The following is a 23312-nucleotide window of genomic DNA, read 5'->3' as shown; positions in this document are numbered from 1 at the left end:
GTGAGGAGGGTGCTGAGGGTCACTGTGGTTCCCTGGTCTTTGGGAGGACAGGAGGTGGCTGCTGTTCCTGCAGCACATTTGCCCTCAGCTCAGCTCCTGGTTTGCACTGCGGTTTCTTCTAGAGCAGGTGTTGGAACAGCCCTGCTGTCCCAGAACACAGCTGGCAGTAGGATAGCTCACCTTTCCCAGGTCACCCTATCCTGGGGAGGAAAGGCAGGAGTCTCTTTAGTGGCTGGTGTCATCACGGTGTCCCTGATGACACATGGGTTTTTGTCTGTAGTCTACCAATCCTGTATGACTGTAGGAAGTATTCACTGGTTGTCAGTTGATTTCTGAGGGGTTTGAGTTTAGCCATGTTCTTTTCTGGCTTTGGACATAGCAGCTTCAAGACTGAGGTGAACCCTTAACTGATGGAGCCAGAAGAAACTTCCCTGCAGGCAGGTTACCAAAATTCCCAGTGCACCAACTTTGGAAGCACTGTATTCTGTTCCCAGCCAGGACTTGCTTGCCCTATTGCTTGCCTGATGAGGTAGGGTGCTTTCTGCTGTATTCCTAATTGCAGCTGAGTTTCTGCTGTTACACAGTTGGCTGGTGTTTGAAATGCCAGCCGAAATGTGGAAAAAATTGATTACTCTCAATACCCAAAGTGTTTCCAAAACCCTTTCCCTTAAAAAGGACTTTAATGACAATTGCAGCACTGATACACAAGGTTTTCTTGATGGTGCACCAGGATCCTCATTGATGTCTGTAGGATTTTTTCTGCCTGTAGCTTATGTGAGGCAGTGCTTGATGAGCCACAGTTGCAGCAGCAACCTCAGGAGAGAGACAGGAGTTAAACCTTGTTGCTCTGCTTCACCTTTTGAGTGATAAAGAAGTTACCCAGAAAACTGGGGTCTGGCCACTCTGAATAAAAGCCAAACCTCTTAACAGGACAAACAGCTCCAAAATTCCTTTGAATTGCTCAAGTAAGAAATAATTTCTCCTCTGGTGTTCAGTATCCCTGGCTGACATGTGCTGTTCTCCGATTGCCCGTGCTCACCGCAGTGCCCAGGTGCTCTGGCAGGAAGGTGCTGCCGTTGATGTTTGCAGTTTTGCTCAGAGTGCAAGTGGCTCATTCCTTAGAGGACTTTGCTTCTGCTGAAATAGGTGCAATTTCTATGGCCAAACTGGAAAAATTCAGAGAGAACTTCATAGTGTTTTGCCTTGGTGATGTCATCAAAATAAATTTAAGCATTTTACTCAGGTGGGGATTTTTTCAAAAGGAGGGGATAACTGTAGCCCTAAATACCAGTTGTATCTAGGAAAGGGAGAAGACCAGTTGTTAGGGGGCAGAGAAGCTTTATCAGTAGTATTTAATCTTCAAATTACTACTACCAGGAGCTTTAGGGTCACTTTTAAAGTGAGGTTTTGGGCAGAAGGGCCAAGCTGCACGGGCTGTTTTGGTTTTGTGGCTGCTCTCAGGGAAGGCTGCCATGGGCAGACACTCACCGATGAGGAGAGGGCATTTCCCACCAAGGCTGGGGTGTGTTTACTGGACTCTGTCTGCTCTGAGGTGGGAAAAGGAAAATACTTCATTCTGTGGAGATGTAGTTGCTGAGAAAAGTCCTTGGTCTTTGTTTCTTCTCTTCCTTCCGTTCTGCTCTGGTTTTACCAGGTGTAAAATACAATTGTCAGCAGTTTACACAGAAGGGGAATGTCAGTTTTCCTGTTGAAGAAAATATCAAGGGTCTGATTGTGAAAGGAAAGGGGAAATTGAAGAATGCCACATGGCTTCCACCTTCCTGTGTTTCACCCCAGCACAACTGCCTCTGCTGAGTGACCACTTTGTTGATATTGCTAAATGGAGAAAGATTTTAACAAATTATTCTACCTGTACTCACAGGGGCTCACCAAGAGAGTAATATTACTCTGGGAGGAATCAGATGGACACGTTCATTAGGGCTAAATTAATAATTAAGAATTATTTAGTAATGTCTTAACACAGGATCCAAAGAGCAATGGAACAAAAATCCTGAAATTTACATTCTTGTTCTTAGTCTAGTCTCACTTTGACTTGATTTGGCCTGTGGTCATCTGACTGTTAATATTAATACATTTCAATTTTTATTTGCCTCTGAATATATATATATATATATATATATATATAAACTGTAGATTGTCCAACACTTGCAAACTGCAGAGTTCTTTTATGTGAAGTATTTTGAACTTCCCAAATGCAAAAAAAAGTTACTAAATTAGCAGCATGGATAGATATTCATTCTGGCCCCTTCTGTTTGGTGTCATGGCTGGAACAAGAGTTTGTTGATGTTTATGGCCAATCTGCCCAGTGCCAGTTCTGCTCAGGAATATAAATTATCTTCCAGCACCAAGCTGGTGCTGATGCCAAGGACATGATCTTGACTACTTCCTAACTTAGCTTTGAACATCTGAGCTGTGAGGAATGAGGAATGTGCTGCATCTAACCTGGAGCTGTTGGCGGCCACCAATGTCACGAATCCAGTGAGTGGAGAAGCCAGCGCAGGTGACTGGATGGCTGGAGCTGTTTTCTCTACACAGGAGGGGCAAAGAGAACTCTGAATAGCTCAAGGAAATGCTTGGTGTTGTTTGAACAGTCAGAGATCTGCTTCCCTAGTGCTTCCTCCAGCACATGTTACACTTGACCCTGCCAGCACTCCACGCCAATAGGAGTCAAGTCTTTGTCCCCAGTGGTAGATTAAACTGCTTGGCCATTGTTGCGAGTCCAAGATTTTCCTCTCTCACCCTGTTTAAATGACTGCTTGGATGTGCAGCCAAAGTAAATATGAGCTAATAAAAACTAGAGATAACACATTCAGACTAGTTGTTACAGACTAACTGTAGCACAAAGAGGCACAAGTTTTGCTGGCAGCTTTTCTGCTTAAGTTTTGAACTCAAATACCTGAAAAAGAGTTGGTATGGATCAATTATAACTTCCTTTCTATTGCAATAGGGGAACTGTATCTGTATTCATGTGTATCTTTGGAATAAGAAAGGTATCTGTTAGGCTGCTGAGGCTCTAGTGCCTGCCTTGCAAGGTACAGTGCACCAGCCCCAGCTGAGCACTGCCTCACCTGAAAGCTGGAAGTGCTGTGGCAGGGCATGCAGCTTCAGAATACCCTTCTGTATTTCCCCACAGTCACTTTCCTGTTGGCAATAAATGCCTTTTGAACTGACTTTTTCAGTTCCTCACCACTCAGCCTGTGGGGGCCACTGCCATAAGGTAACACTGAGATCCGTATTCTGCTAGGGGTTGGAAGGATAGGAGATGTTTACATGGCTCTTGGAAGTGCCCAGCTTACAGTAAAGGGAAGAGTGAGATTGGGAGAGTATCACAGTGGAGTGACAGGGATGGGATTGCCCCTGTATTCCTGTGATGTGGTGCTGTTGCACACCTGAGTGGTGCTGTAGTGAGGAGCTGGGAGGTCTGTAATTGTTTGGGATTAAGGCTCCTTTAAATGCCTGTATGTTACCAGCACACATACTGTGTGTCTGGAGAGGGCTGACCTACTGAAGTCCTTCTACAGTGGCTTTCTTTGCTTTTCCCTGCCTGACGCCTTTGGCTCTGGATTCAGAGTGGTCTTGCACCCTGTTCTTCAGCCCTTTCTGCAGTGGAATGGTCTGTGATGACCAAAAGTTAGAGAAAACTGAGGGCTGAGTGTGATATGGCATTAAAGGATTAATGGCTACCAAGCAATAATTACCATAAATTATGCAGACTAAGCTCAGATCTAGAAACAGCTTTACCTCTTTAATTCCAAGCCAGTCGTGGCTCATGCTGACAGCACACCTGGAAACGAGGTAACTGAGTAATCTACCCACATTGTTCAGATCTGCTGGGGCTTGGGCACAGACTTAGTATGTGTTTTCCTTGCTCCTGGGCAACCTTTGTTCTCCTGCAGCCAGGAAGTCTCCCTGATGGGATAAGACAGGGTGCTTCTGTTCTTTTCTTGAGAAGGACGCTGTTAATTCACCGGTGGTGTGACTTCCCTGTGAAATTCCCTTTCCAGATGCAAAGACCTCACTGTTATTGCAGTATGAGATGGAAACACTTCCAGTGCTGCCTGAACATGTTATTTAGGTCAGTTGCAAGGAAGATGGCAACGTGAATCAGAGGAGTTGGAAGAGAAAGAAGGTCATTAGACAGCACCTTGACATCCCCTGCCAATGTGGGGATTTTCTCTGCTGACGCAGAAGCCCGGCTGGAGCACACATTCATTGTCTTGTGCTCTTGCTATGGTGCTGTGGCTGGGGAGCTGGACTGGCAATGAACCAGTGGGCTGCAAAGACAGACCCTACCTTTGCCAGTCTGTCTGAGCACCTAGATCCTGGTGGGTGCATGAACTAATCTCTGAGAGAACAAGGTCTCCTCCTTACTGCTCTGGAAAACAAGCTATGTCAGGATCATTGGCCTGACTGCATCCATTTTGGGTGAATGAGCCTCCAGAAGGTGGCTTTACAGAGGCACGTTCATCATGTTGTAACCTTGACCAGAGCAGCTCGGGGGATGTTCCCATCTCAGCAATGGGCATGTGGTGCCCAGAGCACTACAGCAGCCCCGAGGGAATTCAGCAGAGCCAAGGCCTGAGTGTGCTGGGCCAGCCTTGGGCTGGAGGGCTGTCAGTGATGCTTGGAAACCCCTGAAAATATCCCATGGGCAGGGCTCTGCCAGGAGCTCCGTGTCCCTTCCCAAAGGAAGCAGTCTGAATTTACGCAGTGCTCTGTAGAGACCTGTAGGCTAAAACAAATTATTTTTACACAGTAGGAAACATTGAGACCAACCTTAACTGATGAAGCAATTTGCCAGCTTTTAGCCTCAAGGTCCCTAGTCCCTCAGGGCTTTCCAGCGTAAAGCCTTGGGTCGGTTTCCCAGAAAGATTCTCTTGGATGTGTGCTTTTGGCTCATTACTAGCTATTTTATTTTTCCAAGAGCCAGCTCTCGTTAGCTTCGTTCTCACAGCATTGTTTTCTTTCTAGAAGAAGCTTTTGCTGGCTCTCCTAAACTATTGCATGGGAATTGCTTACTAGCTTACATTTTTTTTTGTTTGTTTTGACCCAAAGCTGTGCTTTGCTCCCCTCTGTAACATTGCCAGCATAATTTCCAGTCTCTTTTAAGCATATGTTTTGCAATAATATCTAAAGTCTTGGCTCCAAGTAACTGCCTTACAGAGAGATTAGTATCTTCTAACGAAGGAATTGAGAAGCAAATAGTGAGAACAAAAGCAATATCTTGAGAGCCTGTAAGACTATCCTGACCTTTCCCAAAGGCCTCAGCCTGGCCCTCAGTGTTCAGCAGATGGCAGAAATCAGGGTGGACTTTGATTTGTAGAGGCCTCTGCCTTGCCGCTGTGTTTGCGGGAAATGTGCTCAGCACATTGTGGCCATCTGGGCTTGACTGTACTATTCTGATAATCCCCAGGGAGCCTTCTCCAGCAAAGCTCATCCTTGATGGAAGTCCTCTCTGGCTGACCTTGTAGAAGGCTAGCATCAGCAGTGTGGGTTTTTGACATTTGACAGCAGCATTCCTTATAGGAAGAAAATGGGCTTGGAGAATCCTTTGTCCTGGCCAGGGAGAAGGTGCCACTCACCAGGTATCCATGTGGGCACACAGTTGGAATTACACTAGAAAGTGAGGAGGTTAGTGTCAACGTTTTCTAAGCTTCAAGAGGAAGTGTTACAGGAATGCAAAGGCCATCAGAAAACAACTGGAAAATTGCCTTGCTTTATATGGGAGAACCAGATGGGGGGGGTTGAACCTGGAGCTGAGAGTCTCAAAATTGCAAGGGAGCTCAGTGACTGGCCATTCACAAGGAGACAAGAGTCAGATGAGGGAGTTATGACAGGAGCTGGAATCTTCATCTGGAGCTAAATGAAGGTCTGCTTTTCAGAAGAACTGAGCTGGCTTTGCCTGAAATCAAAAGAATGATTGGGTGCTCAGCATCCCTGGAACTGAGAGGTCAAAATACAGGCTGCCAAATTCAAGAAATAAGGAAAGAACAAACGCAAACCCTCTCCCAGGCTGTTCTGAGGCTGTAACTGCTCTGCCTCAGATATTTAGCATTTCAGGGTGGGGAGGGGGGGGGGTGTAGGGCAGCTTGAGTGGCCAGTCCCACGGGCAGTGCTGTCCTCAGGGAGCAGGATGTCTGCCCTGCCCTTTGCACTGTGGATCTGGCAGTGTGTGCCTGATTTTGCTTCTAAATCTCACACTCTCTGCTCGTGACCCACCCACGATGGGCTGTTGGACCTGTGGCACCCATTTTGCTCCCTCCTGCCTGTCCCTGGCCATCCATAGTGACAAGTCTCAACCCTTTTCCTGACCTTTTGACTCTTCAGCTGTGCAGTGTGTGGAGCTTGCTCCAGGCTGCTTTTATATCAAAATCCCAGGAGAGTTTGTGTGATGGTGCCACAGAGGCTCCTCTCCATGTCTGTCCCATGGCAGTTTTTCCCTGTGTTGCCCAGGCAAAAGGGACTCTCCTGCCTCTGGCTCTGCTGGCCAGCCCTCCAGCCACACTCTTGAAAAATCTTAGTGGAGATGTCGACCTGGCAGATGGAGGCCATTACCTCATTCCACAAAAATGCTTTGTTATTGAGAAAATGGAAACTGAGGTTTGGGAGCTGAATAGAGTCATTGGTGTCTGTTTTAACCGCAGTTTAGTGGTGACTGCTCAAAAGTTCCCCTTTCTGAGCATTCCCTTTTCCTACACCCATAATCTTCAAGCCATTGGAGAGCTGTGATGACTTAACTCATTAACTGAGCAAAAAATGTTGAATGCTGCTGCATGCTCTGCAGAAACTTCACTAAAACCTCAACATCTTCCAGCAAAACAAAAATGATGAGCCAAGAAATAACCCTTTGCAAGCTGTTGGCCGAGAAGTGGTCCCTATGGATACTAAGCCAAATTCAATCCTTTTTTACAGTTTCAGCTGTGTGTCTTGTTTACTTGATTTTGAAAAGCTCTATGAAGATTATGCAGGAACTTGGAGATAAAAGGCATGCTTGGACACTTAGGTTTGTAATTCTTAAACACGGGTATCTGAACCCCAGTCCTGAAGAGAAATTTCTTTTCATCTATTTTTAAAAGCAGATTTTAGCTTTGTGGATTTGAGAGCATAGGGGAAAGACTAAAAATAGGGACTGAAGTGTTTGTAAGATAGTTTTTGTACTGCTGTGAATAATGACTGGGCTTAGTCCAGAAGAGCATTAACCTAAACACAGGCCTTGTTTTACTTAACAGATATTTGTGAAACTGGCATCTGATACCTCTTTTTGAGAACCTTCCATAAGCATTAATCACCAGCACCCTAAAAGAACCAAGAGCAACAACTTTTTGGAAATAAAATGAACACTTTATTTATGTACTTTTAAACTAATTAATCTTGGCAGGCCAAATGAATGTCTTCCAGCTGCTACAGATGGTTTTCACATGACTAAATATTTTGGTGTGTAAAAAAACCTAAAATAGTGGAACCACAAGATATTAAGTATTTAATTATTACCCTGGAATGTAAATATGGCCTTGATATTTTAAATTTGTTTGCCCAAATTTCAAGTGTTCTCTTAGAAATCCATCAAACAATGCAGTTCTGATCTTGTTATCTGTGAAGCAGAGTGACTACTCAGCATCTTTTCCAAATTTATTTAAATATCAGAGTGGGTTTTAGAAGCAGGAATTTGCTTAACTGGAAAAATAATCCCAGCTGCTTGAGGCAGAACCCAGGCTCAAGGTTTGAAATGTAATGGACTAGTTCTGTTCTAGATCCTTGCTTTCAGGTTTAACCATAAAAATCCTTTCTAGGCTCAGTTCTGCCTCTTAAGGTCTTAAGGAGGTTTTTTAATATAAAATACAAATTGTAAAAACAATTAGCAATTGATTTTTTAGCCTGTATCTTACCCGTTTAGAACACATTCTGGCCATGTGTTGTTCCTGTAGCTGTAAAGCAGCCTTGTTTCTTGAATGATGCAAGCCCACAAGATTTCCTTCATGTGAGTGTATCAGAGGTAATTTCTTTTGTGGTTCAGGGCTGTGTGGCTGCAGATCATACACAACCTTCATGTACACTCAGGCTTCTTGTGAAAAATGTCTTTTAGTAGTTCTTCTAATGAAACAAAAGAAAGGGAATCATATAAAATATGTATCTGAAAGGCCTAACCTTCAGCACAGTTGAAGACAAAAATTCCTCTCTGAGGTCCACACCTGATGGCACTGTTCCTGGGTATTGCTCAGGATGGGAAGACAACAAAAAAAAAGAATAGCAACAAAAACCATGGGGCCTGAGCTGTCCCTGAGTGCAAGGACTGCATTTATCAGCACCATGAGCCCCAGTACCAGCCTAAACTCCTGACTTTTGCCAGGCTTTTGACCTCACCTTGGAATTCTACTACCCTAATTTAAGGAAAACGTGGCTTTTTCCTTTCTTAAAAACGAACCCATTTTGAACTGGTGCATAACTTCCTGCTGCTGCCCTGTCCCAGTTCTGCCTGCCAGCTCAGCCTGCTCACTGCTGAACCCCAAGTTTAAATAAAAAGCAAGAGCAGCTAGCAGAGGCATGGTGTTGGTTGGGAGATCTGGACTCTGGATTAGCTGTGCTCTGTAACAGCACAGCACTGTGTCTGTCTGTTACAGGGTTGGAAGGCACCTTAAAGACCATGTCCCTCTCTTCCTTCTCCTCCTCCCTTTTCTCCTGCTTCTCCCAGAGTCAGGGTTGTGCAATCTATAGATGCAGGTTTGTACCCTACGTTGGTGGGTGTCACAATTTCCACTGACAGGGATATGTGCTGCATCTCAGGAGAAGAAAGATGGAACTTGGATCTTGGTTCCATTTTTAGTTCTACAGGCCATGCCTAGTGCCAGAACTCTCTGAGGTGCAAATCCCAGGAGGGAGATAGCATTACACCCTGACCTGTGGGTAATACAAGGGTAAATAATGTTTTTGCTGCTGACAGCTGTTATGGAATTGAGGAAGCCACAATCCAATGAGAGATGTCGGATATCAGCTCTGGAAACTTGAGGACTTTTTGCATTAATGGTCTTGCACTGGATCATCACATATGTTTGTGTTACTGGCAGTAGAGAATCGGGGAGCTAAACTGCTTCCCAGGTAAATCTTTAGTTTGTGTCCTTAAATTTGGATTATTTATTCTCATCTGCCTCTTTCCTTGGCACATGGACATTTTCAAAAAGAAAAGGCAGCATCTAAATCTAAAGGCATTTCAGTGGCTCCCTTTAACTTAATGAACAGTTGACATCAAGAAAATTGCTGAGTCCCTAACTCAGAACATTCTGGAATACATCGACTAGTAGTGGTACTCACCAAGAGTCATTAAAAGCAAAAAGTGCAGCATGTTTTGCATCTATCTCAACCAAGAAAAGTTTTATTTCTGCTATTTCTCAACCCTGAGCAAACACCATGTAACTCACAGAAAGATTAAATCTGGCCCAGTGTGCGTGTGTAGAAGTGTTGGATGTGTTGCTTTTGGAGAGCCCAGAGCTGAGTGTGGGAAATCATAACTGCACGTCAGGTTGGTAAAGGTGCACAGATTGTGTTGTGCTTCCTGCTGTGTGAAACAGCAATAACTACAGGATGATTAAATAATGCTTTCAGGTCCTTGATAGCTTTGAGTTTTAATTTTAGAAGAAGATGTAGAGCAGAACTTTGAATAAGAATGGAAGAGGGCAATGCAGAGACCTTGAATAATGAGTAGATCAGGCTGTTTGAGCCACACTGCCCCTTTCAAGTGACAATCCAGGTTCTGCTGCTCACCTTGTTAGCACTTGACTTGGTAAGTCAGGCTGATAATTATGTTCATGAGTTTTTCACTTTATGTTAGGAGTTTTGCTTCTTCTCTTTTGGTTTTTTTTTTTTTTTCTGTCATCATGACATTGAGCAATAAAAAGGCTTTGGAAGTGAAATATGTCTACACAAAACTGGAATCACGTCTCTTGTGAAAATTTAGAGTAACTTTTATTGCAAGTGTCCAATTTCTAGTCACAAGTAATGACATTTAAACCCCTGTAGGAAACACAATCCCTGTGCTGATGTCACCCTTGGTTTATAATGTGAGTGCTTTTGTTGCTGGACAAGCACTTGAGTGTTTGCTAGTGAAGTGATGATTTACTCGTGAGAGTGTCTGGCTGGTGGCACCTGCTGTAGCTGACTGTGAGGTGAGGGGCTGGAGGAGCACCCTGGCACAGCTGGGTCCCTGCTGCTCCACTGCTTCCAGCAATGCAAGGTAATGGAATTGGGCTGAGCTTTTATTTCCAGGGTTTGCCAGTTTGGGACAAATCGCTTGTAAATGGAGCACTTCTGTTCTGATCAGCTCCAGAACAGAGGGAGGGTTGTTGGCATTGCAGTGAAGCCCCTGATCCTCGGGTTGCTTAAGCATGTGAACAGCTTAGGGAACTTTTTCCCAGTAGTCAGAATGCACGTTGCTTCTGCTTCCATCAGCATCAATGAGTGTGGAGCACCTTCCCTGCAGCAAAGAAACGAGGCATTGCTTCACATCTGCTGCTTCAAGGGCTGAGACAGCAGCTCTTCTTGGTCTTCAGCTGAAAGTTGCCAAGAGAGGAGCCTCTGTTAGTGAAAATTCTGTTCTTTCTGATCCTTTTTAACTTCTGAGAGATGTGCTTCATGTAGGTTGCCTTGTAAATCTCAGATGGGAATCAGAGAATGAGGTTCTGTGACGGAGCCACGGACCTGGATCAAGGACTCTTGATGTTGTTACTTCTTGTCTGTTCATGTTGGATTTTTTTTTTTTTTTCTGTAAAGGAACAGCTTTTCCTCTCTTTCTGAGTTTTTAGGCAGTCCACATGTTTACTGAGCTGCCTGCCAGCAGCAGCTCCAGTTCCGAGATACACATGTCCAGTGGACAGGGGCATGGGGTTGGAAACTCCATGTGTAGCTGCGTGATATAAAGGCTTTCATACATTTAGTGGGCATTTGTGTCTCTTACAATAGCTGTTTCCACATAGTCTTTTGGATGTGGCACAGTTTTCCCTTTCCTGGGTGCCACCAAAGATTATCTCTGCACAGCAGAAACAGGAGCGCATGTTGCATCTTGCAAATTTCCTTTGGCACTTGCAAGGAGTTATTTTGTAGAGATGTTATGCAAAATACGTGACAATTGCGACTGATGGCTTCTATTATTTAAATTTTGCAGTACTTAAGAGTAATTTTAAAGGTGTCAGTGAGAATGGTTTGAAGATAACCAGCTCTGTATCATGAAAGTAAATGACACGTGCTGACCAGATCACCTGGCAGAGAAGTCTTCAGTCACAGAAGGAAACTTGTTTCACTTCTACCCTGGCAAGGCAGTGACTAGGAGGTGTTCTCTTCCCCTCTCAGCCATCCCATCTGTCCCCTTTCCCCGCCTGTGCTGCCCTTGAGAGCGCTGCCCTGTTTCGGGAGGGCTGCAGCTGGCACACACAGCATCTCCCGGGCAACAAATGATCCTAGTTTTTGTTTCGGAGAACCGTCAAGCCGTTCCCGGGGTGGTAACATGAGACAATTTGTCTTTTGCCAGGACTCAGTTCTCCCCCAGATTTAGAAGCTGCTCGCATGCTTCGTGCTGCAGGGCTGGCATTGCCTTTGCTTGAAAGGGACACCAGCAGCTGTAAAAAGCACTTTAGAGGGAGACTGTCCGTGTTCCTTGGGCTAAGAGCCAGCACAGGTGGGGAGGCCTTAGGGATCTGTGGCAGAGAGGGAGTGCACAAGTGTCTCCTGTCACCTTCCTGGCTTTCTCTTCCCTCTGCGGATGTTGGAGAGCCCCAAAAGGCACAAAACTGCCAGGGCTCAGATGCACATTACCTCTCTCCATCAATAGATCTGCTTATATGCGAGAAACCAACTGCAAATACTTGTGTTTGAGAGGCAAAGAATCAAATCGGAAGAGGTAGTATTTTGACCAAATTTGGTGAAAAATTTCACTTTGCCCTTTAATAGGCATGCATTAAATAAAGCGTGTCTGGGATATGTGTCTTTTCCTGCTACTGGAAGTCAAAGTTGCTTTGTTTATTGAAAAGAAACGTGAAGCTGAGCAAGAGCCTTAATCAGCAAGAGCTTTCAGGCTTGCTGGGGAGATAGGGAATAGGGGACTGGGCTCAGGTTGGTTTTCAGCACGTGAGCAAAAAACACTATCATTAGGGCTGTGTCCAGTGCTTGAGGCAGTCCCTTGATTGCCTTTTTGGGCAAAACAGAGGTGTGATCTCGTAAGGATCTTTTATTAAGGACTGCAAAAAGCTTTGTAAATACTAACTTAAATTATGTATCAACTCAGAAATAAGAATGGCTTCATCCTCAATGTAAAAAGAGCTGTCTCTAAGGGAAGGAAAAGTGCAAACTACAGTGTAAGGATTCAGTTGTGAGAGCACTTCAGGGAAATAGAGCAGAATTGCATTATTTTGCAGTAATATCTACATTGAGATGCACAGGCCCCAAGAACTAGCAACCAGAGCAGTCAGATTATTTTTTTCTGCATATAGGCTGTGATGTCTGTTTGAGTTGCAAGATTCTTGTGTGCTGAGCTGATCCAAGATGAAGGTACGTTGGCCTCAGTGTGCAGTTAGTCATTTCCTGTCACGCTTTCATGTTTGAATTCTGTTGTACTGCATATGACCTTTATTTTGTGGGGCAAAGAGATCTTGAAAACGCGATTGCTAGGAATCCTCGGATTGTTAAATTGGATAAGCAGTGAGGCATTGATATGGCTGTGGGTTACATGGGCATAAACCAATTCAGTCCAAAATTAAATTTTCAATGCTAGATTGTAGCACGCTCACAACATGCTTATTGGGAGTAATTGCACACCTGTCCCTTGCTCCTTTTTAAGAACTGACAGGAGCAGCCCTTTCCCCGGACTGCAGCTCTTGCTCCTCTGATCACACCAAAGCTCCTGTGATCAGTCACATTCCCTGAAACTTGACTTCAGCATCTTTCTTCCTCTTATGGCCACCATGACCATGTGTGCAGCTGCTGCCCTCAGCCAACCCCCCTGCCTCAGTGGTAGCTGTGCCCGGCTGCCAGTGTCCCCTGCTTGTCACTGGCACATGGCAGGAAAGGTACTTGTCACGAGGAGTCGCTCTGTTCTCTGCAGCCTCCTCAGAGACAAGCCAGAATCTCTCCTGGCATGGTTTTAAGCCATGAGTTTCTTAACTGCCTGACAGAATGGTCTGTGTTGAGCTGGCCAGAAGTTTCTGGTGTGTTCCTATCTTGCTCCTCTGCTCTCAGACTTCTTCCATCTGTTGGTCTGCTTGAATGTGATGGGTCCAAAGTGCCCAAATGACTTCAATTCCTGACTTCCTGTTGAGTGCACAGAATTTGCTTACTTTGTGCTCATTTTGAATAAGATTAACAGTTGATCTCTTGAGCAAACATTCCAATTTAATGTCAGCAAAATAACATAGGCTGCCTGCTCTGAGTGCTCCCAAATAGTTTTACTGCTGTTAGCTACACCTCTGAAAGACCAAGATTTTGTTCAGAACCTAAAATAGTTAGTTAACCCCTATAGATGCTTAGTAATAAATTTTTTAACTCTGAAATTATTCCCTCTTTTATTCATTGGCAAAGGCAAAGTCATTTCCTCCCTTTCCTTTTTTTCTTATATTTATGGTTGCATAGTAGGGACTCTTCAGCTCCTTTCTCAGACCCTGGTAGAATTAGCTTTCCTTAAAGAAAGTCCAAAGCAAGGGCTGAATTGTCTCTTGTGCCTCTGCCAGTGCTGCTGGTACCTCACGGACCCAGCACAGCAGTGGTGGCAGCTTGCCCTTGCTCACCTTGGACCAGGTGTGATGGCTCTGTCACAGTTTCCTGCAGGTACCTCTGGGCAGGCTGGGGGCTGGAGGCAGGTGTGATTTTCTTACTGATTGTATTCTGTTTAAGAGTACAATCAGACATTTATGGGATAGGTGTGGTTTTGGCACTGTCCTTTATCTATATGCAGAGCTGCCAGGAGGAGTCTGTGATATGGCTTTGTTCTTTGGATGGGGCAACTCAAAGATCCCTTCTGAACAATGGGAAATCCTTATTTTGTCGTTCTTAGACTGTATTAAAGTCATGCAACAGTTTAGGTCTTGTGGCTTGTCAGATTCTGCTACTTCGGTTTTAATGGATTCTGCTGCTTCTTCCTCACAAAGTTGTGGGCATTTTCAGGAAGCCGCTTACCTTGCTGACAGCAAGTTATTTTATTTGAAATGCAGGGTGTTTCTTTACCGTACTGCCAGCCATTTTACTCAATCTGTTGCATAGCCTGGAGCAGCCCGTGACAGTTCTGGGCAGGAGGGTGTCCTGCCCGCGCTTGGGGGAAAGGCTGAGGTGCAGCTTGCTCAGCAGAGCTCAGTGTATGCACATGCATGAGCACAACACCCCAGTGGTGCAGGGAGGCTGTGGCCATACAACCCAGCTGATCTGCTTATCTCCTGCCTCTGAGGCTGACTCTAAGAACCAAACTTTCCCTGTGTGTTGGAGAAATGACCTGCAGCATCCTCTGGTTGTGCTGGTGATGGGGAAGCTGCCGTGTGAGGCCTGTGTTTGTCCTGATGGTCCCTGCAAAGAATGTACTCCTTGCCATGCTGGAGCCCTCCTTCCTACTTAAGATTTCAGAGCTGTCCTGGGGAAGGCTGAGGCTGGAGGGCAGCTTGGAGGCGAGAGCTGAGGGCAGGAAGTGACTCACTGGAGCTGCAAGCAGGCAGGTGAAGGTCTGATGCAACTCTGCTCCCAAGGGTGCCCCATGCAGGCTGGGTCACCCTGAGGGAGCCCTAGGACCTCTCCCCAGCTGCCTCAAGCTCTCCTCTGACAGCCCCAGGCATGCACCAGGTCTGCAGCAGTGCTGGTGGGTTTGGGAGCAGAGTGATGGGGCACAGGTAGGCAGCAGCATGAGTGTGGAGAAACCCCCACAGCACCGCAGGGAGCTGGGCCAGGGCCAGGGTGCACAGTGACCCTGTGCAGATCCCCAGAAGCGGTGTCAGGAAATGTGAAATGAAAGCACTCCCAGCATAACGGAGGGGCTGGAGCTGCTCCTCGAAGCAAGCAGCTGGTTTGCCTTTTAGGGTCGGCAGCAGGCAGGAACAATTTAATGCAGATTCCAGGACCCATAATGGTTCTGGAAAGCTAGCAGGAACAAAAAGTGTTCTTCTCCTCTGCTGACCTTGGAGTGCTTTGGGGACTGTCTTTCAAAGCCATGTCCCTGGACAGTTTCATCCTTATATGGGGAATATTTGCCTGCCCCAGTGAGGTGGTGCTTTCTCTTCTGTGTGTCTGTTTAGGTGTGAACTGCAATTGCTTATATTTATGCTCAGACAGCCGTGGGGAGGCGAGAATAGGCAGGGACCTGACAGACAGTCAAAAGCAGGTCTTTTCCTATGTTCTGGAAAGATTAAGTGTTTCCCTAGGAATAGCCCCATGGATTACTCTAGGGTGACTCTGTGGAGCAGCTGGTTGTGAGCTGACAACAAACAAACTGGTGTGAAGTTACATGGAGTTATAGGTTCACCACACACATGAGACTCCACACCTAAGGAGTTCTCTTCAGTGATTGTGTGGCTGTATTCTGTCTGTGTTGCCTCCTTTGCATAACAAATCCCTGGTTTATTGGTGCTAAAATTATTACTATGATCTCCTGGGGCTGTTGCTAAGCCATGGCTTCAGACAATGACACCAGGGTGGTGTTGGGTGCATGTTACTCTCTAATTAGAAAGTGGACTTTGCTGTGCTTCCTTGACAAATTGCTGACCTTTTCCATACATGAGGCTATTCTGAGCTCTGATCACATTTGCATCGAGGAGCACTTTGAATGTTGTTTGTGAGTGGAGCTCTTGTTCCTAAAGCTGTTTGTTCACTTGTTCATGGGCACAGGAGAGGAACTGAACTTCCTTTGCTCCATGAGCACAACTACATCTTTCAGAGGGAAAGAGGAGGCAGCTGGCAGGCATATATCTGTGTTTATTTTTGCCCTCCAACAGCTATCGAGACAGCTGAGCAATATCCCACCTCCAGCTCCACTATCACCCTGTACAAGGGACCTGCTTCAGCAAGCCTTGTCCCCCCAGACCAGAGCCATCTGGCAATGCACAAACACTGTATTTGCAACTGCAATCCCATCATTATAGGGCAACACCTTGGTTAGCATTTGAAGGCGTTCCTGACATCAGCCCAGCACACTCAACACACAGCTGATGTTTACAGGGTGGTGCAAAGGATGAGCACATGCTCAGTGGCACAAGAGCGATTGCCTATATTGTACCTTCTATGTCTGAGCCTCAATTAAAGGGGTTTTTAATGCATTTTAAAACTCTAACTGTGTGCTTCATAAGGAAGGCAATTCCCAGGTTCATAATTAAAATCACAGTAAGAATTATGGGCTTTTCTACTATTTCTTTTACTCCATTTCTTTTGTCCCACTTTCCTCTTCCAAGAATGTTCAGTCTCACAGTACCACATCTCAGGGACGAAGATGCTGCGTTTGCTTTGGTGCTGCCTGGGCTTTGACGCCCCTGCCCAGCTCTGAGAGCAGAACAAAGGGAGCAAACAGCTTATCTAACATAAATAACCCTGAGCAAACTTCCTGGGCCTGTTCTTATTCCCTTGAAAAGGCAGCACGAAGTCTGTTCCTGTGTGCAGCCTTGGCCACATGAGGCTCCCGGGCCTGGCTCTGCTGCACCTCCAGCCTGGGGAGCAGCACTCAGCTTGAAAAGTTTTTCACTTGGGGAAAAACTGCTCGAAGCAGAGGCAAGCCTGGCCCACTGCTTTAGGGTCCTCCTTGGTATATCATTCCTGGAGGGATTTGTTTTTCGCTTTCTCTTCTGACAACATCAGGGTAGTGGTGCTCAGGAGGCTTATTCCTCATCACTGGTAAAATCCAAGCCTTCTTCATTAATTTTTTCTTCCTTTGTGTTTTCTGATGTCCTCTGAGCCTGTGTTACTGGACCACAGAGCTAAAGTGCAGCCCATTGAAAAACATGGAAGTTCCCTGCTCTGGCGGTGCCTTAGCCTCTAATGAGCAGGAGTGCTCATTACAGGTCCTCTCACTACAGATACACCTTGGAAAGTTCCCTTCACCAGGGCTGGAAGGAGGGGAAAGAGAGTTGGAAATTTCATTTAATTCTTTGTCAGAGAGAAAAGTTCCAGGTAGCTTCTGGGAGCAAAGGCAAGTGGGGTGGCAGAGAAGGCACAGTGGGTGAGAAGCAGCCAGGAGCTGTGTGGGGGTCAGGGGAGCTGCTGCCCAGTCACGGGAGCACCTCGGGGGTGCCCCAGAGCGGAGGGACACTGTGGGGCCAACACAAGCTGGAGCAGCAGGTGCAGTTCAGCACCTTGCAGCAAACCACCATGTGCCTGCCTTGTGTCCAGCAACAGACTGGGCATTGCCTTGTTCTGCAGGCAGCACACAGGGCTGCTGGTTGGAGCTTTGGGAGAGGCTTGGTGGAGCACTGGCCCCAGCCCGTGCTGCTGGCAGGGACAGACCCTGGAGCTGCTCCCACAGCCACAGCCACACACGCTGGCCTGCCACGCTGGAGGGCACGGAGCGGGCAGTGGCCTGGGTGGCAGCTGGTAACAAGTGTCTGAAAAGGAACTTTGTTCCCCCTCAGTTGGTCACGTAGCCATGTGGGAGCACTGGATTTATTCTCCATCAGTCCTATCAGCACATACCAGGCTTGACAACAGCTGGGAGCTGTTTGGCTTGGCCAAGAATAGCCCTGGGGAGCTCTGGGCTGTGAGTCAGAGCTGTCTGGATCAGCTCCTGCCCTGGAGGCTTCCTCCCAACCTACAGCTGGCTGTGGGGAGGGGGTGCAGGGGCTGGTAGGGAGCTCCCTGACCATTAAATGTTTAACTGCAGATTGAGCTGTAATTGCTTTTTGCGAAGTGGGTGGGTTCATGCAGAACTCGGCAGTGGAGGTGCTCTGCAGCTGACAGATCCCTTGTAACTCAGTGGGCTTGTCTACACTTGACAGCAGCCCAGGTTAAAGAAGGGTGTGATTTTGCAAGTGGAAAACTCCATGTTTAGGAATATCCAGGCTGAACTAAACAGGAGGAAGATAGTCTTATTCTGGAGTTAATGCTCCAAAGAAAGCAAAATAGCTCCACAAACCTGTTGTCTGTGAGGGAGAGATGTCAGGTCTCCTTCATGCCAAGCCCCAACAGGTGCTTGTGGAACACCCATCTGCCCCTATAGCTTCTCCCTGGAGAGTGTTTATAGTTGGAGCAACACATGCAGAGCAGTTTGCTGGGAAAGGCTCCAGAGCCAAGGCACAAGAGCAGAATGCCTGATTCCTGCTTCCCTATGGAGCAGCTGCTTTAAACCTCTGGAGAAGTTTCAGGGTTTGAGCTGCTAGCAGCCCCTCAGGCAGAGCTTTCAGCCATAGTGAGGAGCCCTGCTATGGACCACGGAGGGCTGAGCGTGGGTCTCTGAAGGGCAACTGGGCACAGATCTCCCTTAGGGTGCCTGGCTCTCAGACATCACAGTGGACACACAACCACGTGGCATGTGCATGGTTTTGGTGACAAACCAAAACTTTTAATGCAGGAAATTTCTCCCTTTTTATTTTATACTTCACTTTCCAGGATGGTAGCAAAGAGTGAGGAGCTTAGCTGCATGCTGACATGTCCATGTTTCCTGAGTGGTGCCAAAGTTCTCCAGCTGTGAACTGGAGTATGAGCCTGAAGGCCCTGATGTCTGCAGGCTCTTAGGGCAGTGCATGCAGCCCCAGAGCAGGGGCACAGCGTGGGTCTGTACCCTGTGCTGACAGCAGCTGTTGGCTCAGTGCAGGGACTCTGGTCCCTGGAGGTGGCAGGGTTGCGCAGGGACACCTCGGACAGCCTGAGCTGATACTGACCCACACCTGCCCTGATCTCAGCAGGTGAAGGAGGGCCTCAGACCGGCACCATGACAGAGTGCTTCGACTGTGACAACTGCAAGGAGTCCCTGTATGGGCGCAAGTACATCCAGATGGACAATGGCCCATACTGCATCCCCTGCTACGACGCGCACTTCGCCAACACCTGCGACGAGTGCAAGGAGCTGATCGGCCACGACTGCAGGGTGAGTAGAGGCCCTGCAGACAAGCAGGCCAGTTCCCAAGGCCTTTGGTCCCCTGCTCATGCTGGCTGTACTTCCAGGAGCTGTACTACGAGGACCACCATTACCATGAGCACTGCTTCCGTTGCTTCCGCTGCGACCGCTCTCTGGCTGATGAGCCGTTCACCTGCCAGGGCAAGGAGCTGCTGTGCAACGACTGCTACTGCAGCGAGTTCTCCTCCAAATGTATCGCCTGTGAGAAGACCGTCATGCCAGGTAGGAGGAGGCGGACTCAAGCGTTGCAGTTTGTTCCTGGTCCCTTGGTGTCAATTGGGGCTGCAGGTCCAGCATGAGAGCAGCATGGAAGAGAGTTGGGTCTCTGTTTTCCTGCCCTTCTGTCACTGCATGGAGAGGGCTGTGTCCTTTGCTTCTCCAGCAAGACACCACTACTGGACAAGCTGTGATCACCACAGCAGCCCTATCTATCTGTTCCCCTTTTTCATGGGAAAGTGAATGAGGGAAGAGATAACAAAGGGTTTCCTGGGCATTTTCTGCTGTGTGCTGACAAGAAGAGACAGAATGACTGAAGATGTGCGAGTGTCTCTGGAGAAGGCCTGAGGCAAAGGCGTGTGTGTCTTTACTTGGCTATTTTGGCACCATCTTCAGACATAGGTTACGTCAGGCATCTCTGCTTTGTGCCAGTGCTGGGGACATGTTCCTGCAGCCCTCCTCTTGTGGCTGTGCTGTGGGCCTGAAGTCCCCTCTCCAGCTCCATGGTCCTGAGCTGCCATGAGGAGTGGAAGCATAGAGCCAGGTGTGCAGGACCACACCAGCTCATCCTACCCAGCCCCCCACGTCCCTGTGTGCGTGCATGCTGCTCCCTTCTGTCATTGCAGGGCTCTCTTTGCAGGCTCCCGTAAGCTGGAATACAATGGACAGACCTGGCACGAGCATTGCTTTATCTGCAGCAGCTGCCAGCAGCCCATTGGGTCACGGTCCTTCATCCCAGACAAGAAGGATTATTACTGTGTCCCCTGTTATGAGAGCAAGTTCGCTCCTCGCTGCACTCGATGCAAAAAGGTACGTGTGGCCTGACAGCCCAGAGCCCCCAGCTCTGATGCAGGGACAGGGAACTCCCTGCTCCTGCCTGAGCTCTAGCAGAGGAAGATTCAGGTGCCATCACCCCGGCTGGGCTATTTCCCTTTGCCTGTGTGTCACCAGCACGTGCTGTCTTCCTGCAGACCCTCACCAAGGGAGGAGTGACCTACCGGGATGAACCGTGGCACAAGGAGTGCTTTGTGTGCATGGGCTGCAAGACCCCCTTGGCTGGGCAGCAGTTCACCTCCCAGGATGACAACCCATACTGCATCAAGTGCTTTGGGAACCTCTATGCCAAGAAGTGCAGCGCCTGCACAAAGCCCATCACAGGTGAGCAGAACAGCTCTCTGAGGAGCCCCATGATGCAGTGTTCCTGGGGCTACTTCTGTCCCTTTGTCTGCGTCTCTCACAGTGGTGAACTGCGTCTTGTGGGAGGAATTCCCTCTACCCACAGGTAAAGGCTCCAAAGTGACCCCTCAAAGCATGATCTCATGTCTCTAGCTTGCGTTTTTTGATACTGATTGTCATGTCCTGTGAAAAGGTTGTTCATAGACAGGGAAAACCTACAGCAGCATCTGGTGCAGGGGGGTCTGGACCTGCTGTACCTGCCTAAGGCAAGGGAAGTAAGGGATCCTCTTCTGCAGAGCCCCTAAGGTTCTGACTTCCTTCCTCCTCTCCCCCACATGGCCTTCCCCCTTCCAACTCCCAGGTTCTTGCTGCTTGGAAGGCAGGAGAAGCTGTGAATCAGCTGGTGACTCAGAGGATGATTCTGGCTGAGGACAGCTCCCAGGCACCCACTTCCCCTCTGGTCCTTATGAGTTTGTTGCAGCCCTGGGGAGAAGAGGCTCACAGCTCACCAGTCCAACAACTGCCAGCAGAGAAAGGAAGCTCCTGTGGAACCTCTGCAGGAGCCTGGGCCTGAGCTGCTGGCAGGATGGCTCTTCCCAGGATTTGAGTAGTTCTGTCTGACTTCATTCACTGTAATGGTGCAGCTTCTCTCCCTGCTCCTCCTAGGCGAGAAAATCGTGATTCTGATCCAAGTATGTCAACCCTGCAAAGTCTGCTCTGAAGTAATTTTAGTGCTTTTCCCCCACCAGAGTGGAGATTCACATTTCAGATCTATTTGATCCTGGGGTGTGTTTTGGGTGCCACCACCAGTGCCATGTGTGAAGACCTGACCTGGAGATGAGCAGGCCAGGGCTCGGTCTGTTCAGGAAGCTCATCCCAGTTTCCCCAGAGACTCTGACATTGCCCTCTGTCCCTCCCACAGGTTTTGGTGGTGGCAAATACGTCTCCTTTGAGGATCGTCACTGGCACCACAACTGCTTCAACTGCGCCCGCTGCAGCACCTCGCTGGTGGGGAAGGGCTTCATCCCCGATAATGACGAGATCCTGTGCCGGGACTGCAGCAGCGACCTATGAGCCCCCGAGGGCACCGCGGGGCGGGGCCTCCCTCTATCCTTCAGGGCCTTTGTGCCAGGCTCCCCGGCAGCACTGCAGGAGCAGAGCACGAGGCACAAGAGATAGGGGCTGACCCCGAACTGCAGTGTGTTCAGGGGGTTCCTGTGCCCCCTTCCTGAAGGCTAGAGTGCGCTGTGCTATGGGTCTGTGCAGTCAAAGCTAAATAAAGCTGAAAAAGGAGCTTCAAGACCCCCCATTATTTACTCTTTCTTTTTGCTTCCAGTCTAACCAGGCACAAGCCCAGGTCCCCAGCTGAGCAAAGGGCAGGAGTGGCTTTGGCACTGGGCTGCTGGATCTGCATGCTGGCGCTGACCTCTCTTCTTTCTCCATGTGCTTCCCTCACTCTAGGTGACACAGGGCAGTGTCTCAGGGCCATGCAGCTTGGCCATGCTGGCCTGTGTCACAGCTGGCTTTGCACAGCTTACCCATATGCACAGCTGTCTCAGCCGTGAAGGGCACTGTCTTCTGTTCTAGAGGTTTGGGGACACCAGGCTGGAGTGTGGCCAGGAGAAGAGCATGCATCCTGTCAGATGGGATCCACCTCTGGAATTCTGTAGCACCTCACTCTTTGCAGGCCAGACCCTTTGCTCAGCACCTCCATGGCAGTGCTCTCTTAGCTGTGAATGAGGAGTTCAAGTCACTTGTAGGTACGGGGCATTCAGCCCACCCACACCTACCCCATTCCTGTCCACCTGTGCTGCGACCTCCCATGGCTGGAGTGGCTGAGCTGGAGCTGGAAGTGCTGGCCTGCTGATGCTCAGATGCATCTGGCTGAGCCCTAGAGAAGGCCATGCTGAAGGCTGAGAGCACTCAGGGCTTTATTCCTTCTCCATCCCTCTCATGAGGCTCCATGAGACAGGCACTGCTATCAGAGCCCAGCTGCCAGCAGCACTGGGAACACCAGAGATTATTAATTCAGGGAAGGGAGATTGTGCCTGTGATTAGTAGCTGCTGGGAGGGTCTGCTGGGAGGGTCTGCAGGAGCACAGGGCTGTAGCACAGAGAGCAGCTGAGGGGGCAGCAGGATGTCCACAACATGCTCCTCCAGGGCTACCTGTGTCCCCAGTGGTAGGCAGGGAGCGGTGGCTCCTTCCAGCCACACTCATGAGCCACACTCATCCTTCCCTGGGTCCCAAACAAGAAGCGAAGATGGCACCTGGGGGGTGGAGGGGGGACGACTTTGCATTGGCCAGGTCCCAATTGGCCCTAACTGCAAAATAGGGTGTCTTGAGCCATCTCAGACTCACGAGGCCTTGAGCAATCCTTGCCCAATGGCTGAGCTGGCCCTGGAATAAGGCCCCTCCCAGTAGGATGCTGATGCCTGCCTTGTCTCTAAATCCTTCTGCTTCTGTCTTGCTGGGACACTTTTGCCAACTCTGCTTTCCTGCTTAGTCAGCCACATGCTTTTCTGAAAACCTGTTCTTGTGTGTGTTTTTTTCCTTTTGTACTCATCTGTCATGAATATCCATAATTTTCTACACAACTACAGGATAAAGGGGCTAGCCCCCCACCCGGGCTTCACTTAGGAACAGAAAATGTTATGCATGTTGAAGTGTTATTACTCTGTGTTCAGATCCTTGTTAAATCCTTGTTTGGAAGCTTTGATGACAGCAAATCAGAGTTTGTGTGTTTGCTATTATGAGAGGAGCTTGGAGCCATCTCCAGAAGGAATTGTCCTAAACCTCAGCGTCCACTGTATTTCCTACAGCTTTATACAATAAACCATTTTCGTGACA

The 23312-nt window shown here is 48.1% G+C and overlaps 1 protein-coding gene across 2 annotated transcripts in view; it reads left to right on the top strand.

Moving 5' to 3' along the window:
* FHL3 (four and a half LIM domains 3) overlaps positions 1-23312 on the top strand; it is a 25456-nt gene extending 2144 nt beyond the window's left edge. The window contains exons 2-6 of one of the 2 annotated variants that reach the window (XM_053998821.1): positions 18858-19042; positions 19120-19294; positions 19929-20098; positions 20260-20446; positions 21387-23312. In XM_053998821.1, coding sequence (XP_053854796.1) covers positions 18887-19042; positions 19120-19294; positions 19929-20098; positions 20260-20446; positions 21387-21538 — 840 coding nt within the window. In that variant the 5' untranslated portion in view covers positions 18858-18886 and the 3' untranslated portion in view covers positions 21539-23312. The remainder of the gene's footprint in view (positions 1-18857; positions 19043-19119; positions 19295-19928; positions 20099-20259; positions 20447-21386) is intronic. The other variant, XM_053998820.1, reaches the window with a different exon arrangement.

Source organism: Vidua macroura, chromosome 25, assembly GCF_024509145.1.
Source record: "Vidua macroura isolate BioBank_ID:100142 chromosome 25, ASM2450914v1, whole genome shotgun sequence".
In the NCBI taxonomy this organism is placed as follows: Eukaryota; Metazoa; Chordata; class Aves; order Passeriformes; family Viduidae; genus Vidua; species Vidua macroura.
This window is presented reverse-complemented; position numbering and strand designations above follow the sequence as displayed.